General features: G+C 40.2%; 1 protein-coding gene across 2 annotated transcripts in view; it reads right to left on the bottom strand.

Annotated features, from left to right (window-relative positions):
• Positions 1-831: 831 nt before the first annotated feature.
• Positions 832-23,603, bottom strand: part of DMGDH (dimethylglycine dehydrogenase) — a 70,981-nt gene continuing 48,209 nt past the window's right edge. For both annotated transcript variants that reach the window (XM_040450000.1, XM_040450009.1), the window contains exons 15-16: positions 7,665-7,799; positions 832-2,213 (exon numbers count right to left, since the gene is read on the bottom strand). In XM_040450000.1, the coding sequence (XP_040305934.1) occupies positions 1,998-2,213; positions 7,665-7,799 (351 nt within the window). In that variant the 3' untranslated portion in view covers positions 832-1,997. The remainder of the gene's footprint in view (positions 2,214-7,664; positions 7,800-23,603) is intronic.

Here is a 23,603-nt window from a genome sequence, read left to right as displayed (position 1 = left end):
TTTATTGATCTGCTTTAGTGCTATATTAATAGGACATGAATTCAATGTTGTGCTTTCATCATTAATTAATGCATAAAAAAAAAAAAACTCCTGGAATTGTCTATTTTGCAGAGAAGAAATTCAGAGATGGAAAATAAGTACCTTAATGGTTACAGGGCTACAGACAGAGAATGAGAAGTGGGATTTCCCAGGTAAAGGGTTTAGCCAGCACCTAATATCCAAACTGAGAGAGTGGATCTGGAGGGTTTTTTTAAATTGAGGTATAATTGGTTCATACAATTAGTTTCAGGTGTGCAAATAATGATTCGATATTTATATACACTGTGAAATATCCCCACCAGGTGAGCTAGCATCCATCACATCATCACAAAGTTACATTTTTTCTTGTGATAAGAACTCTTAAGATGTAGTCTCTGAGCCACTTTAAGATACTCCATGCTATATTAACACTATTCACCATGATCTCCATTACATCCCCAAGGCTTATTTATAGCTGGAAGTTTGTACCTCTTGACCCGCTTCATCCATTTTGCCCCCCACCAACACCTCTTCACTGTGGCAACCACCAATTTGTTCTCTGTATCTGAGTTTTGTAATGTTTGTTCATTTTGTTTCTTAGATTCTGCATAGAAGTGAAATTATATGGTACGGTAGTTCTATTTTTACTTTCTTGAGGAACCTCCATACTGTTTTCCATGGTGACTGCACCAAGATAATATTCTTGATAATTAGGAAGTTATCAAGATTATCAAATTTTGTTACCGAGAAAATTTCCCTCTTTTCTCATATAAAATAAAGACACATGGAAGGGAAATTAATGGTCTGCCGGAATTCTAATATATGATTGCTTTAATGAAACATTTTAAACGTATGTATGCTTGGCATCTTTGCAACACTTACAAGTTAAGAAATTATTTTATAATCTGTTCTAATTACAGAATTTTACGTCTCACATCCAACTTTAATACCCAGGAAAAGCTCAATAAATGTTTAACAAATGTGTGTCTAACAAATTTTAAGTGATAAGTTACCTTTTACAAAAAAAAAGGTTGATTTGTTCAGTCCACTGAATTTAATTTCAAAAAATTTATGAGGGAATTATTTCTAAATGGATTTTTTTCTTGCTGTACATAGTGCTAAGGGCCATCCTGTCATCTCTTTAGCTCTTGTTTGACCTGCTTTGTCAGATGCTTCGTGAAATGATATTCAGAACGGCACATGTGATGTCAACTTGCATTAATTCTTTCCCAAAGAGAGGTGTTCAGTATTCAAACTGTGTTTTTACTGGCACAATCTATGTTTCAGCTTCATTTCAAAAGGTCTTCAAGCAATGCTTCCTTTGGAAGCCTGTTCTTTTTGCAACTAGTCTTTTAAAACAACCTTTGGAAGGACAATAATGATGTCCCATAATACTGCTTACAGGGAATTCATTAGGAAAATAAGTGTTTCAGAGAGTTGAATAACAATTTATGTATCAATATTAAATTTTACTGTTTTCATTGTAATACGTTATAAAAATTAAAACTATCCCTTATTCAACTACTGTTTCCTAATGAAACACATCAATGAATAGTATTGCATTTGTTTTTATGTAGAACAATTAGTTTGTTGTCAGGTAACAAGAACCATATGCAGATGCTCTAACAATTATATAATTTCCTCTAATTCAGTTATAATAGTGATTGTATATTCGCAAACACCTAAATGTTTTGCTGAATTTCATAAACAATATAGGGTAATAAAAACATTCATTTCAAATACCTTCATTTGAAAGAACAAAGTACAGCACTAATCCATTTTTCTTCCTTGTTTAGAAAAGAATTGTTATTTTATTAAGATGAGAAATCTAGATTTTGATGATTTTGAATGAATTATTCAAATTATTCATTTGAATGAACCCATGAATTATTGGTTTCTTGTATTCCCCCCCAAAACTCAGTTATGATTTTTGGTAGTCATAGAGCAAACATAATTCAATTGCCTGCTGAGGGTCTTTTTCAAATTTTTTCCTTTCCATTTTTCTTCCGAAGCCGGTTTCTGGCTGGTTCTGTCAACACCAAGGGTTCCTGTATGACGGTTGCCGGATAATTTGTGCCTAACAGTTCAACTTCCACCTGTTGTCCTACTTTACTTAGCTCAACAGGCACATAGGCAAACGCCAGACTCTTCTGGATGCTGTAACTGTAGCTTCCAGACGTCGTGTTGCCAACCACCTGAAAAACAAGACCCAGCCATCCTCAGCAGCTTGGCCACAGCCTTGTGCTCCTCCTCTCCAGACAGAACTCTGAAAAAATAGGTTTGCCTTACAATCTGAAAGTTTTAGGGAATACTGTTTATGGGGCTAACAGCGGGCAGAAAACATTCTCGTAAGTGAATTTAGGCTTACAAATTATGAAAAATAATTCTCAAAATAAATCATCAACAGTACTCTCACACTTCTCACTTTGAGGTAAGAACACCTGGTTTTTTTGAGTAGCTGGCACTATTTTGCTCAGTTTGGTGGCAAGAGATCTGATGGGAGGAAGACTCAAATATTTTTGCTTTAAATTTGAAAAGCATTATCTTCCAACCAGCTTGGCAATAATAGATACAAGGGAAAATTCCTAATAATCCAAATGTAAATTTACTCAAGTGTTCCTCTTGTGGTTTAGGATACGGCCTGCCAAAATAGTGGTGAAATAAACTATTGATACATCAGTAGTCAATGTGAAGCGAACTTTCTCTATGAATATATAGCATTTAGCGATTCCTGGAGATGGCGAGGCCCTTAAATTAATGTCGACTTTGCCCTCTCTAGATCTACCAGGTACAAAACATTTTGCTGGGCATTCTAGAAAATGACTGAGGTCTGGTTCCTACCCTCACGAGCTTCTAGCCTAGCTGAGAAATTAACACAGAGATGCAGGAAAATATAACCAGGGAGCCAAGAAAGTCAACATAATTAAGCCAGGATTTGTTCTACATTTTGAAGGTGGGTGGAATTAGTAGGTATATAAGGGGGACGAAACTTTGCAGGACGAGTGGAGACATGGAATTAGGCATGAGCAATCAAAATTAGGGAGGTTGAAATGGAATAAACTGGGATGGTAAACCAGAGAAAAGCACTGAGCAAACAAACAAAACCTAGGAGATGAAAACAAAGCCTTTATGCAGCAAAAAAAAAAAAAAAAAAAAAAAAAAAAAATCTCATCAGGCTTCTTACAAAGATAAGAGAAATGAGTGGAAACTAGATCTGAAGGAAAAGATGAAAGAGAAACAGTAGAATGCAAAAAAAAAAAAAAAAAAAAGCAATACAACAACATCAGGTTAAAACACCACGTATGAAAAAATGTAAAAGGAAGACAACAAAAGCAAAATATGATAAATAGCCCTACTCAAAATGGCTTCTCCTGGCTACACAGCGTTGCACTAATCCTTACAGCCTCCCTGTTTCACACAGTGGGCTGCTTGTGGCTGGTGCTGAAAAATATTCATGGACATGAATCGGCCAGTGATCTTTCAGCTGCCTCAGCAAAGAGTCCACTACAATCAACAGTCTTATTATAGCATTTCTAGTCTTTGAGATGCTGACACATTTATGACAGTAAGTACAGACTCCTAGCTCTGTGGTCCCAGTTTGTAATTATCTCACTGAATCCCCAAATCAGAAACCTCTCCATATCATTTCTGAGCTTATTATGGGGAGAACTGGTTGATTAAAAAACAAACAAACATGAATGCATTCATTAGTAAAAGCTGTTTCTCTGGCAGGTTATTAACTGCCAAGGTATTGCTGAGAGAACACATATGCTTTAAAATGGTTTTTCTCTTTTAGATCATAGTTAAGTAATGTAAGGCAGGGCTTTGGGTCAGGAAGGTTGGAGTTTTAATCACAGCTCCTTGAAAGACTTTCTGGGTAATCTTGGTTTCACTTCCTAGTCTGTAAACCTGAGGTCTGTGTTTGGAGCCCAAGAGAGGTGACCTGATTTGCTTGGGCATCTTAAGAATATAAGAAGAGGTCAAACCAAGTCTCTTGGCCAAAGCCCCTAACTCAATGGGTCAAAACCCCACATCCCTCTTCAGAGATTCCCCAGGCCTTCCCATCTCTTAAAATCCCAGCAGTGATTCATCTTGCAGTTATGCCTGCATGAGTAACATAAAGAAATAGTGTATTTATTGCAAGAGTGCCATTTTTTTTTAAATATTTATTGAATGCATTGCTTTCTGCTAGATTACTTGCATTTCCCATTTAATTTCTCTCTAATTCAATGCTGAGTAACCCGAGTATTTCCCAAGTCTGGCCTTTCCTTTTATCTCATTACAAAATCTCTTCTAAGGAAAGGTTTTTCCTAGCAACAGTTTTATATCCTTCTACCCTAAAATATTCCAGATTCAATTAAATCTATTTCTTCTCTTTGCTCAGTGAATCACATGAACAACCTGTGCCCACCTTCTGCCTAGTAGATTTTCATATTCTTTGTTAATCACAGGCTCTCCTTTTACCAATATAAGCAATCCTCATTTATGTTTAGCCTTGTCTCATTCCTCCCTTTGTGAGAATTAAAGGCACCTCTGGCTTAGGGGAGGTAACATGGTAGATGGCCTTTGAAAGAGAGAACATAATTTAAATTGGATGATACATGGTGTTTCTTTGGCTGTCTCTGTGTGTTTTCGTTTATAAATAATAAAAAAAGACAGCTTTCTCAACTCCCCAAACTTCATTTCTACCACACATCTTTAAAACTTCCCAGCAAAGCTGCTTTTATAACAGAAGCCCTTTGCATGCCCACTCTTTTTCAAAAATTAAATCTTATTTAAAATCCTAATCTCTCCTTCCATCACTGCCCATCTCTCAATTGGACTTTACTTTTCCCCAGGACACTCATCACTCTCAGATGTGCCATTTTATTTCATTTAGTATGTTCATTGTCTACTCTCTCTCTCCTGGGACGTAAGACCCATGGAGGCAGAGATGCTTGTCTGTTTTATGCACTGCCGCATCCCCATTGCCTAGAAAATATTTGCAAGAATAGAATACCAAATACCAAAGGCAGTACAAATCTCAACAAAGTCAGGAAGTAAGAACAAAAAGTATGTCATCTCATTCCAGAGCATAAAGAGGATCCAGGAGATTCATCTTCAGGATGAGACGATCACCCTACTGAGCAACAAAGAGCAGACAAGTGGATATCAGGAAATTCAAGGGATATTTGATTTATAAAGCCAACTACAACCGGATTAACAGCTCTGTAAGCAGATGGCATATGGGAAGAAAGATGAAAAATATAGCATGTAAACTCAGTGCACAGAAACAGCAAAGGAAGTAAAATTCAAAAAGGAACTGGGGTTTCCAGGTCCCCCCTTCCCAGCTTTGAGATATAGTTGGCATGTAATGTTGTGTAAGTTTAAGGTACAAGTTTCCAGGCTTTTTAACTTGAATTTGCGTGTCAAGACTCACCACGTTTATCAGGGTTGGTTTGGGGTTGCATACAGAACACGACGGCATAATCTGCAACCTATGGCCAAAACGGAAAGCCAGTGCAAGGGTGGGCGTGGACCATATTAGAAAGCTGGATGAAAATAGAGTGAAAACAGGAAAAACGGAAGATGGGGCGGGGGAAACTTGACACAGCTCATTTTCTAGGATGAGAAAATGGAGGTCCAGAGAGGCTAAGATCAGGTCAAGCAGCTAGTTAATGGCAGAGGTGTGTATCAGTTGAAAGTTGCAGGTGAATGTGAAGTTGGAGGAAATGCTTATTAAGAAAAGAGGTCTCAGGGCACCTGAGTGGCTCAATAGGTTAAGCATCTGACTCTTGATTTCGGCTCAGTTCATGGTCTCCTGGTTTGTGTGATTGGGCCCCGTGTGGGGCTCTGCACTAACAACACAGAGCCTGCTTGGGATTCTCTCCCTCCCTCTCTGCCCCTCCCTCCGCTCTCTCAAAATAAATAAACTTAAAAAAGAAAAAAAAAAGTCTGAACCAGAGATTTAGAACCAAAAGAAGGGGGGAGACAGTGAGGTAAGAATGGTTCAAACAGGTAAACAACCTTAACACAATTAAAGGTGAAGAGGTTCTTAAGAAAGAACTTGAAATCTGAAAAAAACAAAAAAAATCTGGGGCGCCTGGGTGGCTCAGTCAGTTAAGTGGCCGACTTCGGCTCAGGTCATGATCTCGCGGTCTGTGAGTTCGAGCCCGACGTCGGGCTCTGGGCTGACAGTTCAGAGCCTGGAGCCTGTTTCAGATTCTGTGTCTCCCTCTCTCTCTGACCCTCCCCCATTCATGCTCTGTCTCTCTCTGTCTCAAAAATAAATAAAAACGTTAAAAAAAATTTAAAAAAAAATCTTTGGCTTCATAGTGTCTAATAACATCCACCCGCTTTGGGATGTACAAGAACTATGGGTCTATGGTCAAGTGCTGAAGAGAATACTGTGGGACAGCAGAGACAGAGACAAGAACAAATTGGCTCTTGGCTTAGGAGAAAGGGTAAGCAGTTCAAAGTCCGCCTATACCCAGATCAGAAATCAGCTCTGTCAGTCACTGTGCAACCTCAAGCAAGTTAGTTGGGATCTGAACCCCAAAGTCTAAACTCTAAATTGAGATGATCATACCCATCTGCGAGGGGTGTTATAAAATTAGAGTAGTACACAAAAAATATCCAGCACATAGTAGAAACTCTGCAGATGTTAGTTCTACATCAAATGAACCCATGCCTCAGTCCAAATGGCCATTGGCTGAGAGCCAATTGATCCCAAAGGCTGAGATTTTATGCCACTGGCTTTCCTCACTTCCAGGGCTCTTTTTGTCACTGAAGAGAAGAAGAAAATGGAAACAAGTATCAAGTAGGCTGCAGTGCTTGAGAAAAAACCCAGGCACCAAATCTCTGAATCTCTGGGTATGGACCAAGCAGATCTTGTTCAATATGGAGCAGCTGTTTGGATGAGCTCTGAAGGCCCTGTGCTTACCCTGTGGTCTAAGCAGAGTCCCACATCTGCCTGCTAACACCGGCCAGAACACAGCAAAATCTTAAACCAAACCGGGTTTTACAAATTGTTGTAAAAAGTCAAAGAAATGAAGTTCAATTGGGAAGTTATCTGGTTTTACTGGATACTGATAGAATAAAACCTAACATACCCAAATGGGAAGAAGGCACAGTTACTCTTTCTGAAGAACTAAATGGTTTCTACCGCTCGCTTTACTTTCCAAGGCTCTACTCTCTGTTGTCATGGATATTTTCATTTGGATTTTTTTTTCTTCTGATGTGCTCAGGTTAGAATTACCTCTTTCTCAAAGATGTCTTAGAAGCTAAACCATCATGCCAAATTCTTTACAAAATTCATCTCCTGCATTCACAGATATGGATGTGGAGTGAGCACGTAGATCATTTTACCCTCTAACTCGTACCTTCCTCATTGCCCATTGAATTTTAAGCCCTTGGTTTTATTTTCTTTAATCAAAGCATAGAGAATTTTGTTTTTTAAAATGAGTAGCATTTCATTTTCCTTTCAGTTAAATGATTTCTGCTTCTTGAATGACAGCTCAGAAATCAAAGTGTATGACCCAACCAAAAGATAGGTAAATAGCAAACAAAAACCAAAAAACCAAACCCTAAAAGGAAATAGAGACAAGGAGAGTTTCTGGTACAGAAAAGCTGCAGTGGCCCCTAGCCACAAGGTCCTCAGCACTCACCTTGCCATCATACCAGATGCTTTCATTTCCCTCCGGATCAACATCGTCCGTTGCCAAGGTGAGGCAGACCAGTCTCCGTTTCAGCCCCTTGGCTTTAATCTGTTTCAGTGCTTGCTTTCCTATGAAGTCTGCTGGCTGCAGGAATCCAAGATAATGATGATGAATGAATGCTCAGACACTGTGACAAGGTTAGAGATGCAAGCATTTAAATTTGTCTTTGCGATTTTCTCGCCAATTACACATCAAATAAAAATACAGATTGGATCAAACGTCTAGACAAATATTTCTTAGTCCTCAAATGACAGTATCAGCCAGCTTTTCCTTCAGATAGGTTAGACTGAAGGGTAATAACTTGTGATAACAATTTTACCAGAACCACCTAGGCAGAAAAACATAAGGCACGATATTATGATGGTGGATTATGAAAGCGACCCTTGTATCTAATGGTTCTGGACAGCAGTACTGGCTGGTGGTGAGCAAAGCACTACTCAATTTCCACCTACAGTAGGACACTTACAAGAAGGAAATTCATGTTTTTGATGTGTGATGTAAGAACAACCCCAAAATGCTGCACATTTCTTTCCTTCTCAGAATAATGGTTCAAGAAATTTACCAACTGTTGAGTTGTACTCGGTTCATTCAGGAATGTATTGAGCCCAAACTATGTGTGAGACATGCTTACCCCTGTGTGGGTTATAAGAGTAGATAGAGAATAAGCTCTTTGATCAAAAGTCTAACACAATGCTTTTCAAACTTGTTTTTCCTCCTTCGATGCAACACATGACAGATGACATTCCTATTCCTAATATGTTCCCCTGGTCACACTCAGAGTTATTCCTAATGCAATGCAAGTGACAGTGACATGGCTATAGGGACAACCTCCAGTCCATTCACACACCTCACAACAAACAGGTTAGTGATGACTCTTCAGTGGAGACACTTAGCTAATAAAGAAGGCACAATTCTACCTACCCAGAATGCCAGGGATATTTGGTAAGACTGAAAAGCTAGCCAGAGGCCAAGAGCAGTGTCAGTGTAAGGAGGGAAGGCTGACCCAGGACGGGTGTGGATTAAGGTTTCTACTTAAGGGAGCCCAAAAAGCATCTCTTATCTTACGAGGGGAAGGGGGTATCTGTGATACACAAATCACATCTCTATGAAGGAGATTTAATTAGAGATTATAATGTGAGAGGGGAAATTCTCAAAAGAGTTCCCATATACAGACTAACCATTCTCTGAAAGAAGAAAGCAAACAATTTTAATTTCCTCATTGGCCAAAGAAGAAAGGAAATAGTATCTCATGCCAAAAATGTCCTCCACCATCAACATTTAGGATTTACACAGCTCTTTCTGCACACAAAACATTTAGGATTGGGTGCACTGAATCCCCTTAACTGCTCAGTGAAACAGTGGGAGGGGTTATCACATACCCTCTGCCTGATGACCACCCCCCAGTTTACTCCTTTACTAGTTCAGATCTTCTAGGCTAAGCCCACAATGAAGTATGCTTTCTATAGATATTGCAAGTTTAAATTGCTGACCTTCACAGGAAACTGAAAGTTTCCATTGTCAGTTTCCATTGGCCAAGGTTAAAATAATTGCAAAATGAAAGTCCCATTACCTTCTCCAGTGTGATCCAGATGGTGAGAACCAACTATAAAGCTTTATTATGAAGCCAGATAAAAATTCAAAGACAGCTGGACCCGATGTTATTTAAGTCCAGACTGGTGGGGAAAAAACAAAACCACCAACCCACAGAAAAAGCCTGATTCATTTGAATTCATATGTAAGAGAAATTCCTGGTAACAAGTCATAACAAACTGTAACAGCCCTCCAATCCATCTTAAGGGTTAAGTGGCTTCAAGTTTATGCACCCCATGCTTGCTGATTTAAGTCCCGTAGTCTGTAGCCAAACTAATCTGCTTCCCTTGAGATCTGCAGACCATAGGCCTTGAGGAGTGAAGAACCAGACTTTCCCGGAAGAGAAGGACTAACCACATTTGCAAAAAGCCACTGCTCATGCTAGCACATCTATTTGAGGTCATGTCCACACACAACTAACCACCTGGGCACCCACTTCCACTGCAGGGAGCCCACTCACACCCGTCCATGTCCCTCACCTTCCCCTCTAAGATCCTCTGCTTTTGCCAAGACAGGGAAGGTGGTCTTTGGGACTTCGGTTCACCGTCTTCCCAGGTTCCCAGCTTCCTGAATAAAGCAACTTTTCCTTTCCCACCATCCCTGTCTCTCCATTATTGATTTTTGAGTGGCAAGCAGCCACTCAGGGGTGCTGAATTCAGAACTGGTTCTGTCCGGTAACAAAACCATAGTTCATTATACTTAAAACATGTCTATCTAAATAGAGAAAGAACTTCAACAAATTTTTACAGTCGTTTTCAAAGACAACTTGCTATCATGGAAAAATAGTGACAAGGGTGCTTTTAATTTTTCCTATTTTTATTTGCATTTACTTTTTTAATGTTTATTTTTGAAAGAGAAAGAGAGCCAGAGGGTGAGCAGGGGAGGGGCAGAAAAAGAGAGGGAGAAACATAATCCAAAGCAAGCCTAACATGGGGCTTGAACACACGAGCTATGAGATTATGACCTGAGCCCAAGTAGGATGCTTAAACAACTGAGCCACTGAGTTGCCACTCTTACTTTTATTTTTTAAAGTTTGTTTGTTTATTTAAAGAGAGGGAAAGGGGCGCCTGGGTGGCGCAGTCGGTTAAGCGTCCGACTTCAGCCAGGTCACGATCTCGCGGTCCGTGAGTTCGAGCCCCGCGTCGGGCTCTGGGCTGATGGCTCAGAGCCTGGAGCCTGTTTCCGATTCTGTGTCTCCCTCTCTCTCTGCCCCTCCCCTGTTCATGCTCTGTCTCTCTCTGTCCCAAAAATAAATAAATGTTGAAAAAAAAAATTTAAAGAGAGGGAAAGACAATGAGTCGGGGAGGGGCAGAGAAAGGGAGAGAGAGACTCCAAAGCTGCCTCCATGCTGTCAGCACGGAGCCCGATGTAGGGCTCAAACCCATGAACCATGAGATCATGACCTGAGCCAAAACCAAGAGTCAGACATTTAACTGACTGAGCCACCCAGGTGCCCCAACAAGGGGTGCTATTTAGAGTTCTTGTCTATATAGCAATCAATATAAAATGGGGGGAAATGTCTCACACTTTGTGTAGAGAAGCATTTTACAACAACACTGAGAGGCAAATGGGCTATTTTGTATGATTTGTGGAGTGCCATGAGATCATACTTTCCTATAATGGAATCTGGATCTTTCCCATTAGAGATTCATTTAGATCTTGAAGGTTTTGGGTCTTCCTGCATCCATATTAAGAGAATTTTCCTTCAATTATTTACTCAACTGTTGTTATCCCCCTGCTGTGTTCAGACACTGCGTCAGGCAGAAGGCATACAGAGATAAATAGATATGTTCTTGTAGTTTCTAGGAGGTCCCTGAGATGTCATTCCTTCTCTCCACATCACAACATGCCCAGTCCTAAACCACTTAAGCCAGTATCTGCTACACCTTTGGAGTGGCTGTGGTGAAAGATGGCCATGACCAAAGCTGTCAGAAATGGGTCCCCCCCCCCCCCCGCCCCAGGACAAACAAGCTTGACCATGATGCAATCAAGTTCCTCCTGATACCAAGTCAGCCATGAAGAAAACAGAAGGCAACAACACACTTGTGTTCATTGAGGATTCAAGGCCAATAAGCACCAGATCAAACAGGCTGTGAAGAAGCTCTATGACACTGACATGGCCAAGATCAACACCTTGATCAGGGCTGATGGAGAGAAGAAGGCATATGTTTGACTGGCTCCTGACTAGGATGATTTGGATGTTGCAAACAAAATTGGGATCATCTAAACTGTGTCCAGCTGCCTAAATATAAATAAAATTTTTTTCACATTATAAAAAAAGGGTCCCATGGGGCGCCTGGGTGGCTCAGTCAGTTGGGCGTCCAACTTCGGCTCAGGTCATGATCTCACAGTTTGTGAGTTCAAGCCCCACATTGGGCTCTGTGCTGACAGCTCAGAGTCTGGAGCCTGCTTCAGATTCTGTGTCTCCTTCTCTCTCTTCCCCTCCCCAACTTGTGCTCTGTGTCTTTATGTCTCTCAAAAAATAAATAAATGTAAAAAAAAAATTTTTTTTTAAACCATAAAAATTTAAAAAGGGTCCCTTTGTGATGCTAGACAAGAGCTCCTGAGGCATGTGCTGAGGGGTGGGAGGAAAAAGGTGTGCTAGAAGGGGCCTAACTCCACCTTTGCCAAAATCACAATTTAACCAAAGTCTAAGAGGGAACATAAGGTATCAGCTCATCACAAGAAATAGGAAAAGCGGGGAAGGGGCCTCAGAAAACTTTCTTTAAAAGAGAAAAATAGGGGCGCCTGGGTGGCGCAGTCCGTTAAGCGTCCGACTTCAGCCAGGTCACGATCTCGCGGTCCGTGAGTTCGAGCCCCGCGTCAGGCTCTGGGCTGATGGCTCAGAGCCTGGAGCCTGTTTCCGATTCTGTGTCTCCCTCTCTCTCTCTCTTCCCCTCCCCCGTTCATGCTCTACCTCTCTCTGTCCCCCAAAAAATAAATAAACGTTAAAATAGAAAAATAAATTCAGTGAAAATAAATATTAAATACTATTTACAATTTATTAGGCACTTGCTATGTGCCAGACACTATGCTGAATGACCTCATTTAATCCTCATGACTTTCCTATGAGATAAAGAATTTTATCCCCCGTTTATGAGAGAGAAAGGCCCAACAAAGTTAAGGGTCTTTCCTGAGGCTCAGTTACATGGCCACACAAGACTTCACTTTTAGATTTTATCCATGTATTTTTTAAAGTGACTATACCTAGAGTCTATCATTGGAAGGTCTAGGATATGTAAATCCTCTAAAGAATGTTTCTTTTAAATTATTTCTGGGTACTCTGAACCTGTTTTGAAGGATGTTCACTACACAGTATTTTTGAACTACCAAGGAGGATTTGAAAACACTCTCAAGGTTACTATTAATGAAATCTGACATCTGTATCTGTATATCGTTAAATCAGGAACTGATCTGGTCAGCAATATTGTCCTCAGATATGAATGAAAATACTGTAACGATGAGGCGTCTGGGTGGCTCAGTCAGTTAAGCATCCAGCTCTTGATTTCCGCTCAGGTCACGACCTCACAGTTTGTGGGATGGAGCCCCACGTCAGGCTCTGTACTGACAGCAACAGAGCCTGCTTGGGATTCTCTCTCTCCCTCTCTCTCTGCCTCTCCCCCATGAGCGCATGCTCTTTTTCTAAAAATAAATAAATAAATAAGCAAGCAAACATTTTTTAAAAATTAAAAAAAAAAAAGAAAATACTCTAACAACAACAAAAACCTAATTGAAAGTAAGGCACACACAGTTAAAACACAGATAAAAGGTAACACCTCTCCCTGGAGACAATTCTCTTTTCCCAGCTAACCTTGTGCCTGACACAGAAAGATTTAAAATAGGGCAGTGGCATTTCATTCTCCTTTACTTGGCTTTTCTTCCAAGATTGTAGATTTTATACATGAGAGAAGAAAATATGTCTGAAGATAAATGCTATGATTAAAACTGGTGCTATCAGGATGACCTGAGAACAAAATATATTTAATGAATCACTGCCAACTTAATTATATAAACAGCTGTTAATATCTTTGAGAAACACAAATTTCTGGGGGCACTGAGAATATAGCTTAAAAAGAGTCTTCGCTTATGTTTCTTGATCTACTAATTTTACGAAAGAGTAAAAGCAATTAAAATAGCTATTTGTAATATATGCTAAATATAACATCCACAAAGATGATAACATTAAGATTTTAAGTGAAATAAAATTACTCATCTTATTAGCTCTACTAAAAGCACTTGTATTACCTTAAAGCATATGGAAATGAAATAAATTAAACCAGTATAGTTTTGGTTGTGATTCTTAGGTGAATGCACAGTTGGCCAAGATGTAGCTAAATCTGAATTTAACACAAGCAGTGCTAAGAAGGCTCTGATATGGAGAGTCAGGGTAGAAAATTCAAGGAAGTCATCGTTTTCATTCAACTGTCCCAAATCCTTTAAACCTACATATCTAAAGTCTCCAAAGACTAAATACAATAATTGGGGTAACATCCTGGGTCCCAAGAAAGCTCCCCTTAGAAACCAGGGGCAGCACTAGTGGGAAAATCATGTTCTTGCTTTGACAGGGATGGAGAGGGTTGCAGAGAGAACAGTTAGTCAACTGTCAATGTAAGTGGCCGAGTGGAGATGGAAATCCAGGTGACAGATTTCTGCCACTTGTCCCCCAGTACTTTCTAGAAATGATTCTTATTTTATTTTTTTTTTAATTTTTTTTTCAACGTTTATTTATTTTTGGGACAGAGAGAGACAGAGCATGAATGGGGGAGGGGCAGAGAGAGAGGGAGACACAGAATCGGAAACAGGCTCCAGGCTCTGAGCCATCAGCCCAGAGCCTGACGCGGGGCTCGAACTCACGGACCGCGAGATCGTGACCTGGCTGAAGTCGGACGCTTAACCGACTGCGCCACCCAGGCGCCCCGAAATGTTTCTTATTTTAAATGGGGCTCAGGGACCATCATTTAAACACAGTCCCGATAGGACTCCCTCTCAGGGCATGTGGTCATTGCTAACTGACAGTTTATGTAAATCTTAACTTTCTTCCATCAGGTGGTGAATATCAGGTACATCTGTGCTTGTCTCACAGTCCAACTGATAAAACTGTATATGGGTTCATTCATCTAGGGGATGAATCAGCTGACCCACCACCCCATCAAGACAGAGTAGACTATCATTCCTTTCACCTTCTCATCATTAGAATCACAGTTTTTAAGCAGACAGAAAACATAAGGGTCTTTCCTGGGGTGATAAATGTACCAAACCTTGAACCCAAGCTTCTCAACTCTTGACTCTTTTTCCACTATGCAGAGCTTGGTAACATTCCGTGTATGTTTATAATGACTACAATTTCACTATCTCTTTATTAGCAAAATGTTAGGTTATTAGTTTAGAAACTTACATCTGTTATTATTGGCTCCTACCTACACAGTTTTCATTCTTTGCCCTTGGCAACGTAAAACAAAGTAGCATTTTCTTTTTTCTTTCTTTCTTTCTTTCTTTCTCTTTCTTTCTTTCTTTCTTTCTCTCTCTCTCTCTCTCTCTTTCTTTCTTTCTTTTTCTTTCTTTTTTGAGACAGAGAGCACACACACATGAGTGAGCTGGGGAGAGACAGAGGGAAAAAGAGAGACAGAACCCCAAGCAGGCTCTGAGCTGTCAGTTCAGAGTTCGACGTGGGACTCTATCCCACACACACCACCCTGGGATCATGACCTGAGCTGAAATCAAGAGTCCAATGCTCAACTGACTGAACCATCCAGGTCCCCTTCATCTAGCATTTTCTCAACAAAAGTACTAATCAGTTAAGTATTCTTTCTCGAAAAAAGTATTTACTATAACTAGAAAAGCAACTCTCTTAACTAAAAGAAAGCTAGGGATAAACAGAAACCTAAAGAAAATATTTAAAATATTATTTATAATATTAAGCCAGGCCAAGAATTAAGTTACAGTTAGCATTCAAACCAAACTAAATTTTTCAAAACTGAAATAGCCCCCATTACATGTATGTTAGGACTTTTACTAGATTCCATTTTAACAAGAATATTTACGTTTCTATTTTTTTAAGTTTATTTATTTTGAGAGAGAGAGAGAGAAAAAAATGCACTCAAGTTGGGGGGGGGGGGGGGGGCAAAGAGAGAGAGCAGAAGAGAGAGAATCCCAAGCAGGTTCTACACTGTCAGTACAGAGCAGGGCTCGATTCCACAAACCATAGATCATGACCTGACCCAAAATCAAGAGTCAGCCACTTAGGCAACTGAGACACCTAGGTGCCCCCAATATTTACTTTTCAGTTTTGGAGTCCAATAATCGAAAGGACAGTCATGGAATGCAACAGACCTGTGACTTTGGCAGATGTACTTTTATGTTTAACTGTGTTACTACTAATCACGATATAGACTTTTCATGATAGTTTTCATCTTTAGACTCAAGCGAAGAACAATTACCCATCTGGTATTTCACATTTAGCACTCGAGCCTAAATGAAAAGTAAATAATTATTAAATACAACAAGAAACACATGAATAAATGAGTCCTCAATAGGGACACAAGATCTTTCTTGCTGGGGTCTTTAAAAAAATGGAAAGGCTTTTCTCTACAGCTGTTTTTCCCTAGATACTTTTATATTCACTTCACTAAGATGGAACAAACTAACATTTATTGAGATACCACATTTTTTTTACTCCTCTTAAAACGAATGAGGTCGCTATTTTCTTCATTTTACAGATACGAAAACTGAAGGTTTGTTAGGTTAAGCAACTTGTTTACTTTCAGAGCAAGTGGCAGAGCCATAACTCAAACCCTTCAACAAATACTCAGGTCCTACTAATGACCAGACACAGCACTAGCCTAAGGATTCTCCAGCTGTCCTGGAGAAGCTCACAGACTAGCTGAAGCAGCCGACATTATGGGATATGCCAAGTATCATTACAGAGCTAAGTACAGCATGCTATAGAGCACGGGTTCCCAGGGGTGCCTGGGTGGCTCAGTCCGTTAAGTGTCCGACTTCAGCTTAGGTCATGATCTCCCAGCTCGTGAGTTCAAGCCCCATGTCAGGCTCTGTGCTGACAGCTCCGAGCCTAGAGCTTGCTTCAGATTCTGTGTCTCCCTCTCTCTCTGCCCCCCTCCCCCGATTCACACTCTGTCTCTCTCTCTCTCTCAAAAATAAATAAACATTTAAAAAAAGAAGAAGAAGAGGGGATTCGCAACACTCCCTTGGCTTTCATTACCACCTATACGTGAACAATCCAAATCCATACTTTCAGAGCAGAGGTCCCCAAACACATGTGCAGCTGTCGGTTGGCTGTCCCACAGCCCCTCAACCCCACCAGTCCTTCCAGCCTCCCAATTACACCCTTTGTGTTTCCCCATTCGTGATCAGTATCCTAAATCCTCTTCTCCACTCCCTTCACATAGAGTCCCTCACGTGGTCTCCATGCTACCTTCTTCACATCACTCACACCTCTTTCTTCTCCATCCTATGTCCAATGCCTTAGTTGAAGCCCTCAACATCACTCCACTGCATTTCTTCAGTAATTGGGAAACGCTCTCCCAGTCACCAGGCTAGTTCCTTTTTAGTCTATTTTCCGTCATCTGTGGGTCATTCCTTACACAAAATTGTTCAGTGGCTCCCCAGTGTCTCCAGGATTCACTCCAAATTCCTTAGCCTGGCAGGTGAGACCTTTCATGACGAGGTCTCAGTACTTCTCCAGCATCAGCTCTTGGCACTACTTTCAACAGCAAATTACTTGCTGGGCACCTGCTATATGCCACCCCTGAGCTGGGTGTTAGGAATAAAAAAGTAAACAAAATGTATTTTGTCCTGTCAGAACTTGTACTCAAGAAGCTTACATTCCATTCAAAAGAAAAAGGAAAAAAAATAATTGTAAGCTGTGATACATCCTAGAAAGATACTGCAGGTGCAAAATGTATTTTAAAAATGATCAATAGGGGCATCTGGTGGCTCAGTTGGTTAAGCAACTGACTTTGGCTCAGGTTGTGATCACACAGTCTGTGGGTTCAAGCCCCGGGTCAGTCTCTGTGCTGACAGCTCGGAGCCTGGAACCTGATTTGGATTCTGTGTCCCTCTCTCTCTGCCCCTCCCCCACTTGCATTCTGTGTCTCTGTCTCTCAAAAATTAACGTTAAAAATATTTTTTTAATTTAAAAATTATCAAATGAGGGATGCCTGGGCGGCTCAGTTGGTTAAGCAGCCAACTTCAGCTCAGGTCATGGTCTCACAGTTCGTGAGTTCAAGTCCTACGTCAGGCTCTCTGCTGAAAGCTTGGAGCCTGAAACCTGCTTCAGATTCTGTGTCTCCCTCTCTCTCTCTGCTCCTCCCCAGCTCATGCTCTATCTCAAAAATAAAATAAATATTAAAAAAATAACAATAACAAGTGAAATCCAACAATATAGAAAAAGATAACCCATCATTACTAAGTGGATTTTGCCACTAAAATGAAAAGTTGAGTTAACATTTCAATATTAGTAAATGTCCTTCATTATATGACAAAGCAAAAAAGAAAAACCATATGTTTATCTCAGTAGATGTAGCAAAGGCATTTGCCAAAATCTGATATCCTGATTAAAAACAAAACTTTTAGGGCGCCTGGGTGGCGCAGTCGGTTAAGCGTCCGACTTCAGCCAGGTCACGATCTCGCGGTCCGGGAGTTCGAGCCCCGTGTCAGGCTCTGGGCTGATCGCTCAGAGTCTGGAGCCTGTTTCCGATTCTGTGTCTCCCTCTCTCTCTGCCCCTCCCCCGTTCATGCTCTGTCTCTCTCTGTCCCAAAAATAAATAAACGTTGAAAAAAAAAATTTTTTTAAAAAAACCAAAACTTTTAGCACTCAGAATAGATAGGAATGTCCTTAACTTGATAAAGAGCATCCATGAAAAACATACACCTAACATCACACTTAATACTCGATGCTTTCCACCTAAGATCAGGAACAAGCAACAATTCTATTTAACTCTGTTGAAAGTTCAGCCAGTGGAGGAACTAGTCATTGTGGTAATGCAAGAAAAATAAATAAATAAATAAATAAATAAATAAATAAATAAATAATAAAAGGCATCTAAATTAGAAAAGACAAACTATTTGCATACAACATGATTGTCCATGGAATCTACAAAACGTTCAAAAAAGTACTAGAACTACTGAGTTTGGCAAAGTTGCAAATTACAAGATCAATACACAAAAACCAACTGTTTTCTATATACTAGCAGTAAAATGAAAATCAAAAATACCATTTAAACATTATCAATATGAAATACTTAAGGATAAATCTACAAAAACATATGCAAAATCTGCAAACTACAAAATATTTTTGAAATTAAAGGTGACCTAAGTAAATGGAGGGATATGTGTTTTTCATGAGCGCAAGACTTGAATTAACCTGTAGATGCAACACAATTCCCATGTTTTTATAAATTCTAAAATTCATGGAAATTCAAAGGACCTATAATAGCTAAAATGACTGAAAAAGAGCACAGTTGCAAGGCTACCACAACCTGATTTAAGCCACAGTTATCAATACAACACAGGAATCAAGAAAGACATATGAGTCAATAGAGTCCAAAAAAAGAGTCCAAAAAGAGACTTCAATATTTATAGACAACTTATTCTTGACAAGGGTACACAGGTGATACAGTCCAGAATGTGCAGCCTTTCCAATGAATGGTAATGGAAACAAATCCGTGGGTATATGTGCACACATAAACTTTAATTCATATCTGGCACTAGATATAAATATTAACTAAAAATAAATAATAGGCCTAAATGTAAAAAGTTGGTAAGACCTCTAGGAGGAAACAGCAAAAAAATCTTTACAACTTTGGGTTAGGCAAAGATTTCTTAATACGACACCAAAAGCATAATCGGTAAGAACAAGTTGATAAGGACTTTAAATATTAAAAAATTTAAAACTTCCGCCCTTGGGGTGCCTGGGTGGCTCAGGCAGTTAAGCATTTGATTCTTGGTTTCAGCACAGGTGATGATCTCACAGTTCATGGGTTGAAGCCCTACACTGGGTTCAGTGCTGATAGCATGGGGCCTGTTTGGAATTCTCTCTCCCTCTCTTTCTCTCTGCCCCTACACCGCTCGTACTCACTCTCTCTCTTTCAAAATAAATAAACCTTAACTAATTTAAGGTTTAAAAAAATAAATAAATTTATTTTTAAAATAAATAAAACTTTAAAAAATAAAATAAATAAAACTTCTCTTTGAAAGACACTATCAGATGTATTAGATGAAAAGAAGACAGAGTGGGAAAAAATATTTGCAGAGCATGTATCTAATAAAGGACTTGTACCTAGGATACATTAGGAACTTTCAAAAACAAAAAAACCAAAAACAACCCCATTAAAAATGAGTAAAAAGGGCGCCTGGGTGGCTCAGTCAGTTAAGCGTCCAGCTTCAGCTCAGGTCATGATCTCGTGGTTTGTGAGGTCGAGCCCCACATCAGGCTCTGTACTGACAGTTCAGAGCCTGGAACCTGCTTTCTGTACCTCTCCCACTCGTTTGTTCCTTCGTTCTCTCTCTCTCAAAAATAAATAAACATTAAAAAAACATTTTTTTAAATTAGTAACAGAGGGGCACCTGGGTTACTCAGCACCCAACTCTTCATTTCAGCTCAGATTATGATCTCACAGTTTTTATGTTCAAGCCCCACATCAGGCCCTTGGTGGCAGTGCAGAGCCTGTTTGGGATTCATTCTCTCGCCCTCTCTCTCTGCCCCTCCCCTTCTCACTTTCACTATAAATAAACTTTAAAAAAAAAGGAGTAAAAAAGGGGTGCCTGGGTGGCTCAGTCGGTTAAGCATCCCCCTCTTGATTTTGGCTCAGGTTATGATCCCAGAGTTGTGGGATCAAGCCCAGAGTCACCCCAGAGTCATGCTCAGTGTGGAGTCTGCTTAAGATTCTCTCTCTCCCTCTGACCCTCTCCCTGACTCACTTGTGCATACTCGCTCTTCCTTCATAAATGAAGAGATAGGAATGGTGGACAAATAAAAAGATTTTCGGGGCGCCTGGGTGGCGCAGTCGGTTGACCATCCGACTTCAGCCAGGTCACGATCTCGCGGTCCGTTGAGTTCGAGCCCCGCGTCAGGCTCTGGGCTGATGGCTCGGAGCCTGGAGCCTGCTTCCGATTCTGTGTCTCCCTCTCTCTCTGCCCCTCCCCCGTTCATGCTCTGTCTCTCTCTGTCCCAAAAATAAAATAAACTTTGAAAAAAAAAAAAAAAGATTTTCAACATCAAGTCACTGAGGAAATCAAAAGTATGAGACCCTACTACTTACCTCATAGAGTAACTCAAGTTAACAAGACTGACCATGACAGGTGTTGGGTGAGGATCTGGAGGAACAGAAACTCTCATTAACTAGTGGTGGGAATGTAAAATATAAAATGGTTCACCACTGTGTAAAACACTTCCTTACAAAGTTGACATATACGTGCCATTTTATGCAGCCATTCCACTCCTATTTACCCAAGAGAAATGTCCTAAACTAGAAACAACCCCAAAGTTCATTGAGTATATAAACAAACTGTGCTATATACATACAATGGAATCCTTTACTTAGAATTAAAAGGAACGACTTATTAATACATATAATACCACAGATGAGTCTCAAAATAATTATGCTTAGTGAAAGAAACAAAACCAAAACAAAATATATTATGAATATATTATAGGATTCCATTTATATAAGACCCTAGAAAATGCAAAATTGTCTATAGTGACAAAAAGTTCCTTGGGAAGTAGGTGAGGGTATAGGGAGGGTTGGGAAGTAGGGACTACAAAAAGGCCTGAACAAATTTCTGGGAAGAGGGATAGGCTTACCATCCTCAATTGTGGTCGTAGTGTCACAAGTGTATATGTGCATTAATACTTAGCAAATGGTGGGGCACTTGGGTGGCTCAGTGGGTTAAGGGACCCACTTGATTGGTCTTGATTTTGGCTCAGGGCATGATCTCACAAGTTGTGAGTTCAAGTCCAGTGTCCAGCTTCACACCGACAATGCAGAGCCTGCTTGGGATTCTTTCTCTCTCCCCCACTCTCTCTGCTCCTGCCCCAGGTGCATGTGTTCATGCCCTCCCTCTCTCTCAAAATAAATAAACATTTAAAAAAAAAAAAAACCTGGGGCGCTTAGGTGGCTCAGTAGGTTAAGCCTCCGACTTTGGCTCAGGTCATGATCTTGTGGTTTGTGGGTTCAAGGCCCACGTCAGGCTCTGTGCTGACAGCTCAGAGCCTGAGCCTGCTTTGGATTCTGTGTCTCCCTCTCTCTCAGTCCCTCCCCCACTTGCCCCTGTCTGTGTGTGTGTGTCTCTCTCTCAAAAAATAAACATTAATAAATATTTTTTAAAACTTTAGCAAATGGTGCACTTTCAATATGTCCATTTATTGCATGTTTAGTTAAGCTCTTAAAATAAAAATATAATAAAAGCAATCTAAAGAATTACTTCAACTTATTCCTAGTCCTGAGTTTCCAGAGACTTCCAAATTTTAAAGCAGGCATCTAAACAGCACACTTACACTTTTAGGGTGGAAATAGAACACTGTTTCCTAACAGAAATTGGATACGTATGAGGATACAGATTCAATAGCTGGTAGCTTAATATGCTCTGATAAATGTTTTAGGTATGATAAACTCTATCTCGGCCTAGGTTTTACTTCTTCTCTTTCATTTTTCCTTTATCATTTAGCAATGGAAATGGGTAAGGGAATAAGGATGGCTTAATTAAAGTGTTACAATTATGTGGCTCATATGGAGAACCGTAACAACGTCCTCAATTACTCCGCTAGGTGGTATTTCTTAGGGTTTTAGACATGTAAGGAGCCCTCATTTTATAGACTAGCAGTCTCGGGTGCAAAATGAAACTAAGTGGCTTTCCCAAGGACACACAGCTAAAATTTGGTGACTTAAAAAAAAAACATTCACTTACTGTCCAATTCCAAAGAGACAGAGAGAGAGAGACAGAGAGAGAAATTTGGGGCAGAATGTATTAACTGTAGCCTAGCCAGAGTAGGTGACAGATTTACTTGCAATTCACTACCAATTCCATAGCACCCTCCTTTAACCAAACCACTTGTTTTAAGTTCTGTTTATTTACAGGACCACACAGGCATAAAGGTAAAGAACTCAGAGAGTGGGTCTCAACCTTCATTGCATAACAAAACCAAGAAACCCAAACCCTCCCTGCAGAGCTAATCCAACCGGTTTCCGGGCAGTATTCTTAAACTTGAGGGAGCATCAGAATCACCTGGAGGGCTTGTTAAAGCAGATCACTGAGCCCATCCCCAGAGTTTCCGATTCGGGGATGGTACTCAACACCTGGCAATTCTAACCAATCCCTAGCTAACACTGATGCTACCAGTCTGTGAACCACAGCTGAGAACCACTGAGGGTAGGGCAATCTTTAAAAAGTTCTCCAAGTTAGTGATGTATAGCCAGTTGAAAAGCGTTGGTCTAGCACTATCCCTCTCCATCTGTTTTGGAATCACCTGGAGAATTAAAACAAAACAAAACAAAATTGATGCCTGAGTTCCTACCCTCAGAGGTTCTTTTTATTTTATTTTTTTTTATGTTTTTATTTATTTTTGAGACAGGGAGAGGCAGAACATGAGCAGGGGAGGGGCAGAGAGAGAGGGAGACACAGAATCTGAAACGGGCTCCAGGCTCTGAACTGTCAGCACAGAGCCCGATGCGGGGCTCGAACTCATGGACTGAGAGATCATGACCTGAGCTGAAGTCGGACGCCCAACCGACTGAGCCACCCAGGCGCCCCTAGAGGTTCTTTTTAAATTGACGTGGGTTGCAGCAGGAACCTCAGAAATTTTTTAATCATTTCATGATTTAAAAGATTATACTCCAGAGGATTCTAATGTACGCCAAGACTGAGAGTCACTGAAAATTCTCTGCCTCAATGCCTATTACCATTTACCTAAAATTTCCCCAGAGTTGGGTACTTATACCACTATAACATGTTAGAAACTCCTTTCTGACTTGTCTGTGAGTAATTATTTATTTCCATTCTGGTATTTTAATAATGCTAACATTTATTGAATACTTAGAATGTAGTAAGCCTGGTGGTGCTTTGCCTCTTTGTTTTTGTGTTGTTTTACTTACTAGTTACGCCTTAAATAATTTTTCCACAAAGACAGACTCTGTATTTTCTATCAACATTGTCTTCTCGTGGTTATTATCACCTTATTCTGTCTCTACTGGTTAGAAGCCCATGACAGGAAAAGAGAAGCCAAGGAAGAAATTGGGAGTGGGAAGGATCTTTAAAAAATTATTGGGGCACCTGGGTGGCTCA

The sequence above is a fragment of the Herpailurus yagouaroundi genome, unplaced genomic scaffold (assembly GCF_014898765.1).
Source record: "Herpailurus yagouaroundi ecotype Mexico unplaced genomic scaffold, PumYag 29, whole genome shotgun sequence".
Taxonomy (NCBI): domain Eukaryota; kingdom Metazoa; phylum Chordata; class Mammalia; order Carnivora; family Felidae; genus Herpailurus; species Herpailurus yagouaroundi.
This window is presented reverse-complemented; position numbering and strand designations above follow the sequence as displayed.